This window comes from Diuraphis noxia, unplaced genomic scaffold (genome assembly GCF_037042655.1).
Source record: "Diuraphis noxia isolate RWA-SAM2 unplaced genomic scaffold, SU_Dnox_SAM2 contig0004, whole genome shotgun sequence".
Taxonomy (NCBI): Eukaryota; Metazoa; Arthropoda; class Insecta; order Hemiptera; family Aphididae; genus Diuraphis; species Diuraphis noxia.
In genome coordinates this window covers 33072571-33095144 of record NW_028301714.1, presented here as the reverse complement: position 1 = coordinate 33095144, position 22574 = coordinate 33072571, and the positions used below count along the sequence as shown (strand labels likewise).

General features: G+C 24.9%; 1 protein-coding gene across 1 annotated transcript; it reads left to right on the top strand.

Annotated features, from left to right (window-relative positions):
* The first annotated feature begins 6511 nt into the window (after nt 1-6511).
* LOC107168535 (alpha-tocopherol transfer protein-like) lies at nt 6512-19963 on the top strand. Its single transcript, XM_089227213.1, has 6 exons — nt 6512-6966; nt 9743-9899; nt 12042-12297; nt 15707-15817; nt 18829-18934; nt 19007-19963. Exons 1-6 carry the CDS (start codon nt 6831-6833, stop codon nt 19117-19119), a joined length of 879 nt encoding a protein of 292 aa, XP_089083339.1. The 5' UTR covers nt 6512-6830; the 3' UTR covers nt 19120-19963.
* The last annotated feature ends 2611 nt before the right edge of the window (nt 19964-22574 follow it).

Genomic DNA, 22574 nt, shown 5'->3' with positions numbered 1-22574 from the left:
GGCGTTTTTGCTCACTCTTCTTAAAACATTCACAACATCATCTAATGTATTTAATATAGTCGTTTAAAATAACAATGATATAATGAGGCATTATTCAAAATTATACTTCGTTGGGAGCGAATCAATAAAATGTCTTTCTCATCTCACGCATTCCAAATATTGCATTTTTTATATTTATTGCACAACATAATATATTCAGATCATATAAAAATATATTTCGGAAAATAATAGTAATCGTAGAAAAATTATATAATTAATATAGTAAATAAATAATTATAATAAATATAATTAAGTCTTTAATAATTTTAAATTCTATGTTGATACAATTGACGTATAATGATTTATGCACAAATGAAAATTATTTCCGTAATTAAAAGTAATAATTACATATTATATTAATACTCAAATAAATACTATATAAAAAAAATTTTTTTTAAAACATGCTTTTCTTAATTCTACTTAATACATGAACTAAAAAGTTGAAAATAAACTTACTTTTAAAACAATTTCTCAATGAAACTTCAAGGTTATCAAGATATTAATAAAAGTGTATCTAAAATGTATTTGTTGCAAAATTTTTAAAACTTGTGAATTACAAAAAACGAAAAGCATGGGGCACTTATGATAACTCCTATGTAAAGTCACTCTACAACTGAATCATTAGATAAACTTTATGATAAGTATTTTAAAGATTATTGATCATACTTCCAATTTTGTAAGACATATTCTTGAATCATAGGAGCCCCATGCTTTTCGTTTTTTGTAATTCACAAGTTTTAAAAATTTTGCAACAAATACATTTTAGATACACTTTTAGTAATATCTTGATAACCTTGAAGTTTCATTAAGAAATTGTTTTAAAAGTAAGTTTATTTTCAACTTTTTAGTTCATGTATTAAGTAGAATTAAGAAAAGCATGTTTTTAAAAAATTTTTTTAAATTTTTTTTAATTTTCTACTTTTTAGTGATAACAATAAATTAGAAACAAAGGATTTTTTGAAAGCATATTTTTTTTTATTTACGGTACATTCTAATATGCATAGTTTTTGTTATAACTTATAACTAATAACGTATTATGAAGGTACAATATACTACAACATAAATATATAATATTATCAGAGACAACTTTAAAAAAATAAATATTAGCTATAAATTGCCTATAGTTAAAGCGGTTATAATAATTAAATTGATATTAAAGTTGAAGCGTGTATTAAATATGTATATAAAAATCATTGAAAAATAATTTATCTGTTTTAGCAGGTAGTTATTAAAATTTACATTAGCTAGTCAAAATTTGTGTACCTATAACGTTATAATGTATTTTATAGTTTTAAAATATCATACCTAATACTAAAATTTGCATGAAGGTAATAGCAATTAAAATAAAGTATGAAAAGTATTGAATATGATAACAAACTGCATGTAAGCTCTCAGCCTTGAATAACATACTCGTTTAGCAAGATTCGATGTTATATCTTTCACATAATAATTGAATTAATTTATTCAAATAAACTAGTGAAATATCACGTCTATTATTAGTTTAAATAAAAGTGATTACTGAATATTTAAGCTATTGTAATAGTTTAATGAGAACCAACTGTGGTATTTGAATTGGGTGAAATTGGTAACTGTTAGGTAGTACACGAAGTGAAACAAAAATGTAAAAGAAGTTTTTAAAAATGATTTAAACCGTTTAGGTGGTAATATAGTAGTTGACCCTTCTTCTTTCCATAATTTCTAATTTCTTGTCACCATCATTACGTCATGCACCCCAACTTGTATGGGTTGTAACTTGTAATTAATTTTTAATAATAAAAAATATATCTCTTAAGAGTTAAGACTAATTTTGGTTTAGATTTTAAAACTAATGATGAGTTATCTAATCTAATGATTGTTTTTAAATTTTAAAATTCATGTGTAGCCAAGTAGCTTAAAAGTAAGTACCTATACCTAATAAAGGACTACAGAACTAAAAAAAATTGATTTTTGTTATTGTGTGAATAAAAGAATAATTTTGATGGTCGTAAAAGTGTTGTCGGACAATTGGTTCTGCGTTTAAATCATAACGTGCATAGACTTTGTTTGCAGAGTATATGGCTGATTAAATAATATGTCCCTCTCCCATAGATACAAAGTATAAATGATCTTAAAATTAATGTGCATGATATTTCATCTTAAGCTTATGGTTACTAATTTTTATTAGAATAAAATTTTGTTTCTCATTTTTTTTATAAACATATTTATTGAAATGAAAGTTTACATTATACATAATTGTTATAATTCAAGCCTTGGTATAAGGAGTTTAAATTCTTCAATCACATCTTCTGTGTCAAACTGTCAATTACAATATAAATTTGTTGTTCTATGACTATCAACATTAATTCATCTAGGCACTTTTGGGTTATCACTGCAACTTGATTGAAAACGCACGGTAAAGATAATTGTATTAGTGTTCACTGGTCAGTCGTAATCATCGTAATTTGTAGGAAAATATAAATAGTAAATGCATATACTGAAAATAAAATCCATATTTCCTTATTCCTTAAATTATTGAGAACCGTCCACAATGAATTTAAAAATAAGTCCATATTCCATATTGATATCGTATTATCATCATTTTGTAACCACTAACTAACCAGTCAAAATTATGAACTAAGACATTGTTCATGTATGTAATCATGTGCCTCCAAGCGTCTGCCCGCAGGGTATGCAAGCGCGAACCCTGCATACCCCGTGCGCATGCTTATGGTTTAAATATATAAGACACATCTTACAATTATTGACAGTCATAAAATCACACCACCTGACGGGCTGTATATAAAAAATAACTATAGAGACAAATTGATTTAAGGTACAATAGTAATTAAAGTTAATTTGTAAAATATTATACAATTTGTTTTTAGATTCTCATATTATTTTTAAGTATTTAAATTTGTTTTAGGGTTGTTTATAGGAAAAACAACAGTAAAAATATATTGGTAAAATAATATAAGTAATATAAATAATATTATACTCCGTTATTCAAATAAATGTTTTATTATCATTTATAATGTAATAATACAAATAAATGTGTAAAAAAAACCTCGCAATGGTATTACATTATTTTAGAACAAATTTTAAAATAACTGGAAAGGTGATATTATGTCAAAAATAATCAAAGAAGCTAAAATAAAATTTTTCCACAATAACAGTTTGCTGTAGAATGTAACCCCAACTTCCTAAAAAATATTTATCGAACACCTCGCCCTCCTTATGAAGAATTAAAATCGAATCGAAAAGATATTCAAGATTTACCTAAACATATAATATTATCTAATTATAATAATTCGTTATTCAATGGCATATAATATTATATGTATTTTTGAGGTTTTTTTTTAAACATAATTTTAAAATTTTTTTTTTATTTTTAATTTTTTTTTCAAATTCAATAGTATATATACAATTACAAATTTATAATGACACTGAAAAATGTCTTTGGCGTACCCATGATAAATATTCTTGAGGCCGCCGGCAGCTGCATGGCAGTCAACGTGTTTTAACATACAATGTGATGACGAGTTATGTTTAAATTTTTATGGGGACTTGACTAATTTAAATATTTACGAAATGCCATTGTTTATACTCAGTAAATTATGTAATATTATACTTAAGTACAATATTGGATTTTTTTTATCTAATAATTAATATATATTTTTTAAATTAAACAGAAAAAGTAAAACCATTTGAGGGTTAATCGTAATTTTACGTTTGAATTTCCTTTTTTGTCAAACTTGCTATACTTTAAAAATATATAAAAAAAATTGTGACTTTATTATTGATATTTTTTGATCGCTCAAAATTACCAAAATTAATTGAAAATTTGTGTTTTCTAGAATGCCTGAATGCTAACATAAATATTAGGAAAACATTTAAAGCTCAGGTGATTATAAACCATAACTAAAAAACAAGATTGAATTTTTCAAAAAATTAGTAGGTATAAATAGTATTCCTGGTATACATATCCAAAAGCTTGATTTTTATTAAATGCTTCTTGTACTTCTTTATTTGTATTATTATTGAATTAGTTAATTATCTTCTTAACGTGTAAATTCGTGTCAATTTATAATCTACACTTCAACCATCAATCTTGGCATTGCACTTCTGTATTGTGAATTATTTTACAGACCATTTTATTTTATTTGGCATCCTATTCTTTGTTTTATGTAAATTCTGATTTTTTTTATTCACCAAGAATAAAAACTTTGATTTCTCATTAAACACTGCAGGAGGAAAAAAATAACTATTGCAAAAAATGTCTGTTGGTACTTATAAGTACAGTTTATTATAAAAACCGATGCTGTAAATGGTAATTCGTACAATATACTAATTACTAATAATAAATAATAACCTCAGCTTGCTGATGTACAGAAGTACATTTTTCTTATCAATAATAATAAAAAGAAAAATACTTACGCATAATCAATTGAATAATTTTTTTAATAATTCTGAACTCTGATTCAGCAATATTTACTATTAACATAAATGTGTGCACAATACATATTGGTTATGAGTGCACATAATATTTTATTATTTATACATTCAATTAGAACGCAAAACCATATCGACGAAAAATAACTGAAATAAGTAGTTTTCCTTGATGGGTATTGTATGCTCAATTTCACGTAAACGTACATTTATTCTATAATAAAGTTACTTAGTAGTTAGTGCTATGAATTTATTTTTCATAAAATATATATGCATGGATCAAAATTATGTTAATCAAATTTATATTTATCAAATTTTTACCACAATGATTAATATTACTGTTTACTCATTAAGTAGACTGGTAGACAGGTAGGTACTTCCTTTTAGATATTATGCTACTTAATACTAATAATTTATAATTTATAATTAATTATTAATGGTATTGAGCTAAATCAAATTCAATTATAATTTGGTATGATACGATTAACACATGAACAATTAATACATTTTCTAAAATACTTATGTGAAATAATTACTAAAATACAAGCATTACATTTATATGGATAAACTGCCATAAACTAAATCGATTTTTAAGCATGTACCTATACTAATTATTTCGTGATAATTAATAAGTGTTTTCTTATTGGTTTTATCTACCATTTGTTTATTACATGATTGTCTTATCTATAATTTGAAATGTATAGTATTATTGTTGACAGCCAGAACGTGTATAATATCATGAGTTATCTGCAAGTGCGTGTTTAAAAAAAAATATTAAAAGAAATTATTAAAATCCTTGCCAATAGTCTATATGAATTCAACATTATACTGCAATTATACATGTGCGATGTGCGTAATATTGAAAAATAGAAAGTGCACACAAGTCGTGATTTTCACACCGTTCGTAACTTCGAAGAATAAGTATATTATATACCTCTAAAAACGTTGAAAATGTAATAGGTACACTAAATCATAATAAATATTTGGGTAAATACTAAAGTATAAAGTGTGTTAGGGTGTAAACTGTAAAATCACTTTAAATCAGAACAAAATAACCAACATAGCTATTATTATTTTTAAAATTTAAATATCCAATTTAGTCAAAATTTAATTATTTAAATTACAAACGAATAACAATTATTTATTGAAATAAAATTGTCCAGGTATAATATGTTTGATATTCTTAAATTACAAGTTTTTTTCGCAAAGGAATAATAGATTAAGTAGGTACCATAAAAATAAAATTATAAAATATTTTATAAAATTAAAAAAGATGATAAAACAGAGTCAAATTACTATACATTATACTATGCATTTCTGAGAAATATATCTATACTTATTCAATAACGACTCGGCACATCTACGAAGTATTATATTTTGTAAAATTTTATAATTATTTAAACTTGCAATAGCGTATGATATGCTGTCATATTTTAATTTATTAAATAATAATAATCATAAAATGTCAATTTAAATATTTGATGATAGTTTAAAGTATCTGTAGTTATTTGTTTTTTAAATATTACAAAATTTATTTTGTCAAAAAAAAAAAATGATGTTAGAAGTAAATATTAATATTTTTTCCAAATATTAATAAAATTACGTGGAATTGTTTACTTTTAATTCTCGTACAACTGATTCTAATTTACCTTCAAATATTACCCATAACGCTAAAAATTTTGAAACATATTTTATTATTAAGACACACACACAAAAATAAACATCATTGTATAACACTAAAACGATTTAGTATCAGAACCTAAAAAAATCGATATTGAAAAAAATTGACGTGACACTATTAATAAATAATATACTCGTTCAATGAACAAGGTAGAAGCCTTAACTAGTGTACTTAGGATAACTAAATATTTTATGTATTGAATGGGATCTTTTGTTTCTCTTGCTCATATTATCATGCCAGCGTTCATGTTGACCTTGCCCTTCTCCAAGTTGGTGCACAGTATATTATACGATATAATATTATTATTATTATTATTATATTACAATATATACGTATCTACATATAACTGCTAACAAACTGGTTGAAGATTGACTCGCAGAGTGTCTTGGTCGTTCGACAGACTAGGATACGATTTACAAAACTATAATATTTTATATTATTTTAATATACCCGACATGATCTGCTGTAATATCGTTGACGGTTTGAGTGCAACACCGTTCGCATGAAAATAGCTAATATCGATAGAGTATTGCCAGGATACTCGCCAATTTTTATGATTACAACTGTAGATAATAAAAAAAATTGTTAAATTTTATTTTGTGACAATCAGTCACAATAGCTATATTTCATTTAGTGAGACTTTAGTCTATTAATATATACGTACGAATTAAGAAAACTTATCGACATGACGCACTCCATGTTGACGCCGTTCAGTGAATACCTTCAAGTAGAGCAGAGCAAATATCCGGAGCTCACGTTGGACAATATCCAAAAGTTAAAGGAGAGCTTAGAAGATGACGATAATTTGCCGCCAATATCAGGTACCTAACAAGTAATAAATAAAGTGATTTGCCAAGATTGTTCACCTCCCCCCCTAGTTTTTTACTTGACAAAACATTTACTCAAATGTTAATTTTTGGAATTTTTATTAACTTGCAGACAACCAGAGTTTTTTTTTTATGGGGGGGGGGCATCAATATCAAATTATTTAAAAAAAATGTTAGATTGTAGTCAAGAAGAATTACGTTACTCCAATCACATAATAATATATATAGACCAAATTGGTGAGACTATATTTTCAAATACCAACTTGGATTTTTATGTGATTTAAGAATTATAGTGTTCTCTAGTCGAATTAATTTTTTTTTTCAAAGAAGAACCATACCCACTTTTACTATAAATTATCATATTGGTTTTTTCTTATGATAAAAGGGGATGAGCTTGCTTGTTATTTACCGTGTAGATGTTTAGTGAAGCGATTCATAATCTTTTTATATTCACGTACTGCTAACAAATTTTGAAATATTTTCACTCATACCACTTGATTTAATAACTTTTTTTTTGTACTTTTCTGAAAATGACAGTATTTTCCATATACGGAGCATATTTATAATTTATTTTATTAATTTATACAATAAATCAAAAACAAAAATAATTTTTTTACTAAAATATTTTTTTTTGCTAGTAAAAAAATGTTTTTGCCTACCACAGCTCACAGGTTCACTGGTTATAATGTCTACATTCGAATTAGCTCGAGATACTTAAACAATAAATAACTAATAACATAGAACTAATAGATGATTTGGAAACCAGAATTGAATTTAGCAACATATGTAAAAATTGATACAACAAATTATTATGACCGAACAGTTACTTGCTAGTCACGATCTATAATCTATAATTCATTATTTATACTCAATACGAAAAGTTATTTTAAACGGATAACATCTCACGAAGTTGTAATGCATAATTAATTGAATTAGTACCAGAATGATGAGTGAAGACAAGTATTAGGTAATGATTAATGACTAATATAAAATATTTATTAAAAATTATCGTGGCATACTTGAATTTAATACACCTATTATAGGTAGGTATTTAATACTAGCTTGGACAAAAATATTTAAAATTTCATAATTTTTTTTGCGTCCTAATTTGAGGGTTTTAGCTTGTCTATTGTTATTTTTATTTATACATTTTTTTTTTTGACAATCCTTCAATTTTTTTCAGTGTACGTCGACTTAAATAGTAATCTGACAATTCTAGTTTTATTTCCAAAAAAATATTTCAGATTATTATTATCAATAGCTCTTGTAGTCTGTCTATAAATAAAAAATACTAGTTACATATTGATAAATTATATTTATGACTATGTTTTATTATTATTTTTTAGAACATATCTTAGAGAAAAATACCACTTTAAATAATAACATGTCATAAATAACTATGAAGATAAACATAAAAATTTTAAATATTATGATAAAATAGTTTTTATAATATTATTATGTTACCCATATATTTTAATATTTTTAGAACATACATCGCAACTTTTAACGTATACGTAATATTATTAAATTTAAGTATTTTTATAACATTTATTACAATAGCGTCGCAAAAAAAAAATGTTTATTTAAATTCAAGGTTGAATTTGTTTAAGAATATTATAAATTCAAAAAAAAAATTAATATAAAAACCGTTAAAAAAAGAATTATTACATTTATAAAATAATAACAATCAGGCTAATAGCCCTTGTTGTCGAAGCCTCAGGTTAAGTTAGGTTAGACTAGGCCTCTTCAAAAAAAAAAAAATAATAATAATAACAATTAAATACCATTGATTTAATAAAATCATACCGATTAATTGTTCCTGTTTTAAATTGTTGTATTTTTTCTCATTTTTTCGTTGTCGGTTTATAATTTTTTATCTTTGGAGCAAGTCTGTAAATGAACAGTGTTCAATTTAATGTAAACTTCAGTTTGAATTTCATTTACAACCAGGCCTTTATGATAGATAAATATGATTAAAACGTTTGTTGAAAAAAAAAAGATTCACATATATTGGTTGTTATAATTAATTCTGACTTATAAACTTCCCAAATACTAGGTGCAAATAAAAAAAAATCTTCTGAGATTTCGGTATCGTTCGGTTTGTCGTTTACTGGACAGTCAGATAGTATATAGGTTCTCAGCAAAACATTTCGCTTCTTCTTCTAGATTTAAAAATATCTCGATGGCAAACAATTCTAAACTTTATATATAGATAGTATATACGATATAGGTACCTATAGTTTCCCAAATGTTCTTATGACGATATTATTTTTATAAAATATTAAACAGACCATTTTAAACGTATACTAAATAATTTTAGGTAAGTGTTTTTCAAAATGTATTATAAAAATGTGATATAAAAGTGCTATAAAACTCTTGAGCGAAAAAAAAAGTAGTTTTAAGATATTTGGGTAAAAAGCGACATGGGCGAAAAGCGAAAGATCGTTTTTGGGCAATCAGGGTCTTTCCCTAATTTTTTAAATTTTATATGATAGTTAATTCACCCACATATGTCGGGATCCTAACTCGTATAGTGCATTATAAACTAATGATATTTTAGTATTTACTTCCTGAAAATGAATAAAAAATTATTTTTATAGTTTTGAAATTCGCAAACAGGATATTATAACACTTATATTTAGTACCAATATATTATAGTTAAATAGTTTCATCAAACAAACATTTTTTATCCATAGTCATAAAACGTGATTATGGTTAATTTATTTCGTTTTAGTAAAATTAATAAGATTGATTTAATTGATTTTTTCAGACAAAAAATATTTGGCATTTCTACACAGCTGTAATTTTGATATAGAATTAGCCAAAAAGACCATTCAGAGTTGCTATCGGTTTCACTTTAGAATTCCACAAGTATTTTGTGAATTGGATCCATTAGCTGATGATATAGAACTGAGTTATAATTGCTTGTAAGTAATTCTACTATTTTTTCGATTAATCGACAAAAAAATTATTATTGTAAATTAACCATAGTGTAAAGATAAAAGAATATCAGTCGAGTCAAATCCGTATTTATTTTGTACTGTGATCTCTTTAATGACTGAAATTTTCCCTACCTACTAAAACTAAAAAAATGCAAGTTAGAATAGTGTCTTTTAATATGGTATGTTATTTTTTTGTTGTTTAGATGAACACAAAGTCAATAATATTCTAATTTTATTAAAAAAAAAAAAAAAACAAACAAACAGACATTTAAATAATCGTTTTATACTTTTATAAGATTTTTAGTTACTACAGTAGGTATCTATCATTTTTAAACTAATTTATATAGACATTTTAATCTTGTTTATTAAATTTGAGTTTTAATATCCTTATCATTATCATGTTAGATAGAAAACACTATTTTTTTTATTAAGGTTCTTAAATTTTATTTAACGCCTTTAATTTTCAGTTATGCTATAGGAAATTTCACGATAGATAATTTCATTATAATAGAATATTATGTATCTGTAAATTATGACCTCGAGTCGCGAAATGATTATTTGAAATCTGTGAGTCATAAGTATAAAATTTAAAGTTCAAACCAAGAAGTAATCAGTAGTACTTATTTAGGATACGTATTAAGTGTTCAGTACTTACTATCAGCATTCAGCTTAATGGCTGATACTTTTAAAGAAATATAAACAAACAAGAAAAATTTTAATTTCATGAAGTTTATTGACTCAGCAAACGTATGAGTGATGATAAGTTGTTGTCAAATCATTTTTGTGTATCTTATGAATACTTGCAATTTTTTAACTACATTTGTTTGAAAAATTTGGTTTCAGTCATGTTGATGTGTATACTGTATTTATGCTGCTTAATAATTAATTTAAGAACTTTTACTTAATCTTTAGGTAGAGATTGAAAAAAATGATTTGTCGTATTTGTTAATCATTTTAAATTACTTAGATTATCTATTTATCTTTGTACTCGACATAATATTATTATTGGTTTTAGAATTCGATTTTTATGGAATAATTTTACTGAGTTTGTTTGTTTAATGTCCTTTAGAATTTTATAATAATGCATAAGTAATATTACTATATGTATTGAGTTGACAACCTCGGTGCTAACCACTAAACCATTAATCAGTTACAGAGTAGGCACCTATGTAAGCGAGTAGAAATATATATGTTGCCATTATTAAATAATCTGCATAGACGGATATTTAATTTAAAAATATATATCCATCTAGTTTTTGTACTATTTTGAACATATTTGTTTAATTTTTAATATTTAGTTATAGCACTAAATTTCTATACTGACAATAAATGCAAATCATGTTTATGATGATTGATGACATGATAATATTATATAAAAATAATCTCGGGGTTCTTAAAACATTTAGTATAGTATTACATTATATTATAAATAATTTAAGAATTGTATGATAAAATTTTTTTAAAATATCATAACAACTTGAATTGAGGAAGTAAATGTTGTATATGTAAACAAAATCTCCTCGTATAATATAATGAAGGTATAATTTTTGAAAATAATTTGAGGGCCGCTTACATTTTTTTTTGTCATACTTATTTTAATCTGTACAATCTTTATAAAATATTTTTACACTAAGCATAGATGAAGGGATATGGTCTTGGTTGGCTTGATTGAAAAAAAACTATTCAATTATAGTACTTGATTTATTTCATATTTTTAATGATAATACCTACCTAATTATCAATATAAAAATGTACAATTGCAGTTCACTGAATTTAGTGAAGAATAATTATAATAATAAAATGAGACAGGATGTTTTGTTAGGAAAGGGTATTGTAGGATTACAGTTCATGAATGACACAAACGTTTTTTTTGGATTTAGGATTGTAGAATCTAGAATGTACAATTTAATTTGAGTGCGGGCCGCATTAAATTTGTTAAAGGCTGTATGAGGCCTGCGGGCCGCGTAGTGGGGACCACTGTATTATAGGATCATAATTATATGTATGGTGTAATTGTAAATTTATTGATAAGAAATATCCGGTGTTTTTGTGGCTAAATATTTTTTATGTGATGAGTTAGTATGATTTACATAAATGCATTTAGTTTTATCTTATTAATTTGTACAGGAGCATTGGGCAAATGCCTACTGTTAACACGGACAAAAATGATCGAGTTCTATTTATGATGTTTCAAGATACCAATCACGAAATGTTTGAATACTTGCCACTTTTCAAATACCTAGCTATGTGGATGAACTATACGCTTTTAAAGTACGGTACGTGTGACGGAATGGTTATCGTTATAGATACCAAGGGGTTGAACTGGCGTCACATCGTTAAAATACCCATTGGAATTGCTGGTAAAATGTTAAAATTCTTAGAGGTAAGTTGATGTCTGCAGAACTATATAGCTTTTATAATAATAATGACAATACTATAAATATTAAATCATTATGTATAGTAATACCCACATATAACTATATTGTGCTTCAACGTATCTATAGATATATTCTATATTATTAAGCCCGGAATTAAGACTTCTAAATTCTAAGGGATCAGGGTGGATAACAATTTGTGGGGCCACATAAAGAGAAGTAATAATACAGCTACAGCATACAGTTCTTGTATGCTTATCCCAGTAGCCTGTAAGATAAAATTATTTACGTTTTTCCTTCTTTGCTTCACTAAGGTGTTTTTTAGATTCAAACAATACTATCCATAGGAATAACTCAAAAACTAATTCCCATAGTTTTAGTACTTAACATTTATACGAAATATTTATGTACCTGTGATGATTTTTTACATATAATATTACATTTAAAAAAAATTAATATTGTGACTCTTTTTGAGCTGTTAATAACCATGAGAAATTTTTGATTCTTTTAAATTTTTTTTTATCAATTCGATTGATAATTTTTGTAGTCATATAATGTTGAAAATTTTAATTTATATTAAGTTGTTATTAGTGTTATTAAAAAAAAACGAAAATTGAATGTTTAAATTTTAAAGTTTAAATTTTGAAAATATTTTTAATATCTGTATATTTTATATACATATATTAACCTACAATATTTATTATATTTTCAAATGCATGTTTTCGGGGAAAAAATAATTTAATCAACTTAATTACTATTATAATATCTAATAGTAAAGTAATTTTCTTTAACATCAATTTTATTTATATTACCAAGTAATATAATAGGCTGACTATTCTATATAATAACGTAATCGTTTTTCGTACCTATACAATGACTTTATGTGATTATTGAATTCAAATTTAATACATACAATCGCAGTTACCCACACCGAATGTAAAGTAGAGTAGTACTCACTTTCCCATTTTTTTATTCAGTTTATCCTTGATAAAATATAGGTAATATTTTTCACTTTAAAAAATACAAAGGACAACGAAAATGAGTCTGTTATGCTTAAAACTGTGTGATGAATTCAATGGGACACGTGGGTCCGATGTTATGTCTCTCTCTAGGCCACCTTTTAACTGAAACTATGTATTAATATATTATTTACCTCTTAACTGTTTCTATGCATTTATTTGGCCCACGACGACCTTAACCACTTACGTATAATATTATAGCGAAGTCTCAAAGACGACGTATAGAATGTCACCCAACTAGTTTCTAAATAAAGCGACTTGCTGACATTGAAAAAAAAAAATTGAAACTTAAGGATCATTTAAAAAATGTACTCAGATAATGTGTACCGAGTATGCTGCCTTTAAATAAGATCATAACATGTCGTTATGTTATATGATCACATATTAAATTAGATACGATTTGTACCTACCTAATATAAAATGTCACTAAAATGAAAATGATAACAACATAGTTGTAGATAATTTTTGGTTATCATATGTTTTTTCGAATTCGTATCCCAAAAAGACTAACCTGAAACATGAATCCTGAGTTTATATTTTCTTTAAGTATTTTAAAATGTTATTGATTATTATTAGCCATTAGGTATAGATTTTAAATATATTATATATTTATATCTAAACATTACCAATGCCTTAGTCCTTTTCCCTATAATATACTTATTTCATACTATTAAATTATGTGTACCTATACTGGATCAAAATACCATATCGTCATATAATCGATGATTATACATTTTTAAATAGGTAAAAACTAAAAGGTATATAAGGCTATTTAATACAGTAATAATTTATAAATAATAACAATCAGGATAACTCGTTATTCACAAGTGATCGAATTTATCAATGACAATTTAACTTGGATAGTGCCTAATATAGCCGTATTGGAATTGTTGTAGTATTATAATTTTGAACGATGCGTTTTAGTGGTTTTCATGTAACCAAAAAATTTTTTTAATATTTAAATGAATAATTCCTAGTCGAAATAACAAATATTATAATGTTTTTAACACGTTTGGAAATATGGAACTTTTAGAGAAAAGTGATTGATGGTTTATAGATGAAACTTTCAATGTAAATAATTTAAAAAAATAAATTTTATTAATAATTTAAAATGTCAATTATACAGGTTTCTCCATTAATTTTCACCTATGTTTTTATTCTTTCCGGAACTGTTAAAAAATTTATAAAAAACAGTTTCAAGAACAATGACATACAATTTACTCTATAATTTTGTTACATTTATATTATAAAATGTTTATTATATTATTGATTTTTTAGTATATAATATTATATTATACTTAATACTAACATATAGTACTAATATTTTTGCATAAAACAAAAATAAATAAATAAAATAAATTTGGGATTTTTTGAGAAAAAAAGATTTGAGATTTTAGTTTTCTGTGAAATGATTTTTCGGAAAAATGGTCATTCAGGAATACGAACGGATTTGTGTAAATATCTAAACATCGACTTATAATAATACAGGGGGATCCATTTAAGTGGATACACTAATTACCTCGAAAAGTATTAACTTTTTTTTTAAACTTTTAGGTTTATTTTTCATTTTTTTAACTGTATAATATTTTAATTTTTTTCACCCTTATATTTATTGGTGAAACCACTATCAATTTTTTATTTTCAACTGATGGTAACATATATTTAAATTATCATGAATTAATAAAAACATTTTTTTCATGAATTTTCGTGTTAACATTTTCTTTTTTTTGTTGATTTGTTTGTGAGATACAGCTTCTTAAAGGATTGGTGGTTTTTACAATTTTTCCAATAATAATTGTAAAGATCAGGAGCTTATTGTGATAAATTCGATATCGCTGAACCAAGGTAACAAAATAAATAACAATTAATTAAAGATAACTTTTGTACTTTGAACCCTAATCATTTATTAAATTATCGAATAATTGGACTAATTGGATATATTTTAATACTTTGGATTCAGCGATATCGAATTTATCAGTAGCTCTCGGTCTTTATAATCATTGGAAAAATAGTAAAAACCACTAATACTTTGGGGATCTGTATCTCACAAATCAATCAATAAAAAACAAAAATTGTTAACACGTAAATTCATGAAAAAAATTGTTTTATTAATTCGCGATATTTTAACTATATGTTACCTTTTGAAAATTAAAATTCAATATAGTAGCTTTACTTATAATAAATATAAGGGCGAAAAAAATTAAAATGTATACTGTTTTAAAAGATCATAAACGTTTAAAAAAAATTCAAAAAAAAATTATTTCTATTCGAGTTTATAAGTGTACCCACTTAAATAGATTATCATGTATATGTAAGTGACTTAAATTAATATAATCATAGTCAATAGTTATTAAAAAATAAAAATGCACGTAATTTTATATATGTATGATATTTTTAGGTTGGTCTACCAATTCGTTTAAAAGCTGTACATGTTTTAAATGCCGGATCAGCTACGCAAATGATAATGAAAATGGTAACACGATTCGCTAATCAAGAATTATTAGAGAAGGTAAAATAAAATTATGATATATTGATATATACAATAAAAAGATGTGTATAAAGATATACTGATATACATCATAATTTTATGAGACATTGTATTTAAAAAAAAATGGACAGTAAAAAAGTTGTTACTTCTACCCATATTTTATCAAATTATAAATATTTTAATACCTAAATACGTAATTTAATTTGCCTACCTAACAGAATGTAATGGAGCCAAGAAATAATATTATCTATTGAAATCCATATTTTTAACCCACAAATCAAAATTCAAATTACATGAGAAATTACGCTAACACTTACATACAATTAACGTATTAGTATGAGTATACAGGTAAGCTAAGGGTGTCTCTGAGGGGTTATTGAAGTGTTTACCTCTTCTTTTGTGCCTTTTTTTCATAGATCAAGTTTTATATTCTTTAACTAAATTTGAGTTAAATATCGAAATTTAACAAAATTTTGTAAAATAAAATATAATAAACAAATCAAACATATTGTTGCAAACAACTATTGTTATAATTCATAACGTTGTATATTTTAATATACTAATTTTCAAAATATAAAATGTTCAATACTCTCTCAACACTAAAAAACGTCAGGGACTCAAGACAGACACATTATTTAATAGTACATCGTGCTATCAACCGTATTTGTGAATGTGAGCATAATGATACGATTATCCCAGCATAACACTAATAAATCATATACCTATAAACTATAAAAAAGGAAAATTAAACATTTATGTTGCTTAAGTAAATTATACATAGAAAAACTACAATTAATTTCATATTAATAGGTGTGTTGTACAGATGACCGGGTATGTCTTAAGATACACTAAACGAATATTGTCATTTGCTAAACGTGTTTACGTATCTACTCGTAAATTACAGTTAAATTAATTATATTTAATTATTATAATATAACTTATTATTCATGGTAAAAAAAAAAACCACACATTATAATATTATACTATAATTTATAATGTTAAATAATAATCTCTGTATATTATATAGGTACAGGGTGATTCCTTATATTATAATGTTATCTCGATAAGTGCCTATAAAGATTTTTTTAAATCTCATATTTTAACATAATTTGAAAACATTATACAATTATATGTTTGAAAAGAAATTACATCTTTACTCTTTTAATAACATCTATTATTAGTTTCATTTTCGGAACCAGAATATATTTGTGAGTACCTAATATAATTTGAATGTGAAATAGAAAGGTAACACTTCCTCCTCACGTAATTTGTATTATTATCAACGCTATTTCAATTATAATAAATGTAGATGTTCTACCTACAACCGACGTAAAAGGTGTTTTTGATAAAAAATAAAACGATCTTAAAAAATCAATATATTTTAAGATTAATTGAGCAGATAATTGGGCAAAAATTTTACAGGGACTATGTATTTTATTCAGTAAAAATAATACTAATAAATGCATGCAAATATTCAAAATAAAATTCTGAAGTATGAATAGGTACCTAATAATTATTTAAATTTCGGAATTTATTGCGTAAATGATGTAAAAATATGCACTAAAAATGAAATTAAAAAAGTCATAATATTCAAGCATGGTTGTGCAAACGAATAATCAGTTATATTAAAATTACAAAGACGGAAAACGTAATGTTTCATTCTTTTATCATCTTGTGTCCAAATAATGGTTTAATAATTTTGTTTGTGTTTTTAATTCTTATAATGTTAGACCCACAATATATGAGTAACTACTTAAAAGTGCATTAGTATAATAAAGTACTAGTTCTAGAGTAAAAAAATAAAAATAATCTTGAACTCAGAATTTAACATAATATTATACAATTATTATATAAAAAACAATTTTTTTTTGGTACCTATAAACTTTGTTATTATAATTAGCTTCAATAATTATTTAATATAATATAATAATTGTTTAAATGAAAATAAAAAATAGTAACAATATAAATTAAATTAAAAAGCCTGTAAGGCTAAAGAAAGATAATATATTTTATATGATATTATTTTGTTTATTTGAGAAAATGTAAATAATATCAAAAGGGTTATTGGAGTTGTTCAAAAGGGACAGTAGATGGTCACAATATGTTAATAGGCTGGGAAGTATGCATCTTAAAATTAAAAGGTTGCTTTTATGCATTTACTTTACAGAATTACAATTTATCGATACCATAATTATTATTTTATATTGGTGTAATTTATTTTCGTTTTTTAGTTTTTTTTATAGTTTTTTGGTTTTTGTATTCTCAGTATTTCTTAGTTATTGTTTTACATTTGTTTTTTTAGTTTTCGTTTATTCTTTGTATTCGACTTGATGATATGAATATGATATGATCTGTTTTTAAATCGAGCTACGAACATTTTAATTTATGCTATTTTATATAGGTACGCAAAATTTGCTAAAAAATTGTAGTATTATAAAAAACTCACACACAAACACTTATAACGTGCTTGCCATCAAGATTTAAAAGAGATCGATTCCCTCTAATTTCTAAGCTAATGAAGCTACACACGATCTACTGAGCGTAAATCTTCGATGTTATACACTTGTAGGAGAGAGACAACATAAGCTACTGTTATGTCCTCATTATTATTTTTTTTTTAATTTTTGATTTTAATCTCTTGAAATTATGCAAAAAAATATTTTCAAAAGCTTTAATTATAGGTATACTTTGATTAAATAATCAGCCATACATAACGAATTTGTGGCCGCAGGTGAAGGACCTCTCTATTGCATTACTGACATTACTGTACACGTGGACAAAACGGCATACTTTCATACCGATTACTTCACTGTAGTATTGACTAAAATAAGTATTCAAAATAAAACTTTGTAATTTCAAACATGTTTTTGAATAATTGTGAGAATAACTATCATATTTTGAGTGCAATAGCAATAATGAATAGTATTATGCTGTTATAACTAAATAGTCTTATAACTTATAAATATTTTACTATTAATGGAAAATGACGACGTATCTAGTTAACTAATACAATTTCTTTTGATAATTTTCAGATAATACTTCATCCGGTCGGTTCAAATGATATTTTCAATTACATATCGAGAAATGAATTGCCAGCAGAAGTAGGAGGATCAGGAAAATCTCATAGTTTCTTCAACGGTAAGGATCAGCTCCCACGTAATCGTTAATACACAATTTAAGAACTTCATCATTATTGTTTTTATTTATTAGATGAACTTTACAATGACTTGATCGATTTTCGTGATTTTTTCCTTGAACAGAATGAGATATTAAATAACCAAATGATGTATGTGAATCAACGACTTGATGAAGATGACGAATAAACTAACTATACCAATATTATATTATAAAGATAACAGAATTACTTATTTCATGAAACACATTTAAATTACATTTGGTTTTTTATACCTAGTATTTTTAATTATTTTAAAATGTAATTTAAATGTGTTTCATAATTAAAAATACTAGGTATAAAAAACCGCTAGTTAATTGTTATTAAGTAAAATTGTTTTATACTTAGGTAATTGTAAGTTGTGATAATTATTTTTATATTACTGTGTTTTTATCGATAGGCAACTTAACATATTTTAAAGTGAATTGGGTACACAAACTATAATAATAAATTATATTTAAGGATTTTAGGATTTTTCTTGTCATAATATTATAATTATATACTTGATTACAACGTTTAACTACGTCATAATTTATGTAAAATTTTAAAGTTGTCATTTATAGCTCAAGTAATTTTTTAATACCAGTATTATTTTGTATTTGTATTTTTAATTTATTTTAACCTAGATAAAGTTGAAATATATCGAGAACGAATCGTTTTACCGTTAAACTTTTCCTAGTCGACTGACTATTCTCATCAAACTATGTTTTATAATTTTATGTAGGATATATTTATAATTTTATAATACCTACTGGCTACGGTTGACAATGTACTAAATTTTTATTTCATAAGCATAATAGATACATTATAAATACATTATAGATACATTTTAATATTTAATGTCTTAGATAAACAATTTAGTGTTTAAAAAAAAAAAAGATCTAGGCAGTAGGCAAACATTAAGATAATACCTACATTTTTCTGAAGACCGTAAAACATAATACATTGTATTATTTTAATATAACAATAAATTATGACAGTATAGTCTCAATTTATTTTCAGATACTTTAATATTGTAGTTAAAAATATACATATCATGTTAAAATATGAAGAATTTTGTTTCTATCTTTGTAATTGTAATTGCAATTAGATTTTTTTTTTATTTAACAAATACGCCTAAACTACCGGAGTTATTGGTGTTTCAAAATACATAATATTATAGTTTACTTAATTGTTATAAAATAATAAATTGTAAATAGGTGATATAATAAGTTTTTAGAGAAATATGTTTACATTTTGTGTGATATTCTAAGTTTTGCTAATGCTATTATATTTTATGCAGAATGTTGGTCTCTTTAAGAAATTCTAAAAGTGACGATGTTCTCTCTTCGTTTGGTGCAAGTATTTCACACAGATTGTTGGGGAGCAACAGTTTGTGCCTGGCGTTTTTTGTGAGGGGTATTCAGTTAAAAGATGTTTTACTGTAATCGAGGTGTTACATGAGGTGCATATCCGTTGTTCCTTTTTGTTCATTAATGCTCACGAGTGTATAATGTGTGGCCTATTCGTAGTCTGTCGAGGATGATTTGATGTCTGGGTGGGAGTGACATATCGTGCATCTAAGGGAGGGTGGAGGATTTAATTTCTTTATTATTAATTGTTTTAAATTATATTTACTATTGTATTTGAATCATTTTTCCTCATTCACTTATAAGAACCACAGTTTAAACAAAATTATTTACGATTTGTTAAAAACAATAACAGATTAAATTGATAGGTATATGTCTGAATAAAAAGAAATAAAGATTATTATTATTAAAATTATCTAATTTGATGTACAATATTCAATAATATAGTAAAACATGGTAGCCGAGAGAAAGTAGTTACGTTATACTTATCAGTAATTACAAAAATTCGCCTAGGTTTAAAAAAAAAATTAATTTCTGAACGGATCGATAAAATAACAAAATATAATTTTGGTTTTACAAGATGTGTGATTTTTAATTTTTTTTTTTTAATTTGTGTGCGTAAAAAACAAAGGTGTAAACTATAATTTTTACCTTAAACAAGATTTGGACAAAATAAAAATTGTGGTTTTGTTGAAATTAAAAAAAAAAAAAAGCGGGTAAGTGGATGTCGCTCTGCTGTACATTAGGTATATTAGGTATATTAGGTAATAAACTATGATGATGGTGATTAATTTATATAATAAATTAGACTTATTATTTATTTATTTTCAAAGCCATAATATTATTAAACATAAGGCCATGATAATTATAATAAGTATTTTTTTTTTGCATTGTATTTCAAACAAGTATTACCTATATTCAGCGCCGCAACTACACCATTTTGGGCCCGTGTGTAAATAAATGAATTGGCCCTCACCCATCTTGAAAATTGAAAAATTAACCTATTGACTTTTATAAAATTAATTTTTCCAAATTTGAAAACATACTTTGGAATTTTGAGTTATTACTCAATACTCCGCATGACGTGCTTTAATCAATTGCTACCAAACTACCAAACTATTTTTAATTTCGGTTATTCAGGCTGCATAAGAAACGTTAATGTACGATAATGTTGTGTACAAAACAAAACCGATCTATTGTTCAATCTGTATTAATAATTATTACTATAACAAAAGCGGGTAAGTGGGTATCGCTCTGTTGTACATTGGAGGTGGGGTGGACCTCTGATTAGGGTAGGTTAGATTTGAATGCAATGATAGGTATCATTGTATACGAAAAACGATTTTGAACGGAGATGATTTGCCAGTCTAGGATATATTATAGATAATTAAAAATTTTCAAATTTTTGATTTAAAAAGAAAATTTCGTATAAATTTCTAGCTTAAAATAATTTGCGAATTTTCGTAATTTTTACGTATTTAGTCAATATTTGAACTTCAAATGCTAATAAAAAAAATTGTGCCTACGTATTTTTATATTTTTTCAATTAGGTACTATAAGAATAACTTATGAGGAACTTTGTATTCAATTTTCAAGTATTTTGACAGGGCTGAAAAAATTTTATCAATCCTTCAAAAAAATTTTTCAGAAAAATTGAAAATTTCAGTTGTCTATTAATATCTCAAAAAAAGTCAAAATATTTTTAAAATTAAATCATGTAAAGAAAATGCCAATCTAAATAACTGATAAAATTTTCACGTATCTACAACTTATACTTTTTGAATAATAACAAATATTTAAAATCGTTTCAGGATAAATCGTTATCGTAACGCTATTTCGTAAAAATTTAAAATTCAAACGCACCTCAAATTTTTCCCATAATGACGCTTCGAGATTTCTCTATAGCTACTTAAAGGAAAACTTATGGAAAACTTAGTGTTGTATTGTTAATCCTTAGTAAGTTATAAACACAAAAAATTTTATGATTTTTCAGCTTCAAAATGACTTGCAAATTTTCGAATTTTCGACAGATTTCGTTAAAATTTGTACTATAAACGCTTATAAGAAAAAATTGTGCCTATGTATTCTTATAATTTTTTAATCACTATAAGAATAACTTATGAGGAACTTTGTATTAAATTTTCAAGTATTTTGATAGGGCCTAAATTAAACTGTATATAGATAACACTAACATAAACATTTGGAGAAAATTTCAAGTATTTACAGTGATTAGTTTTTGAATTACAACCATATAAAA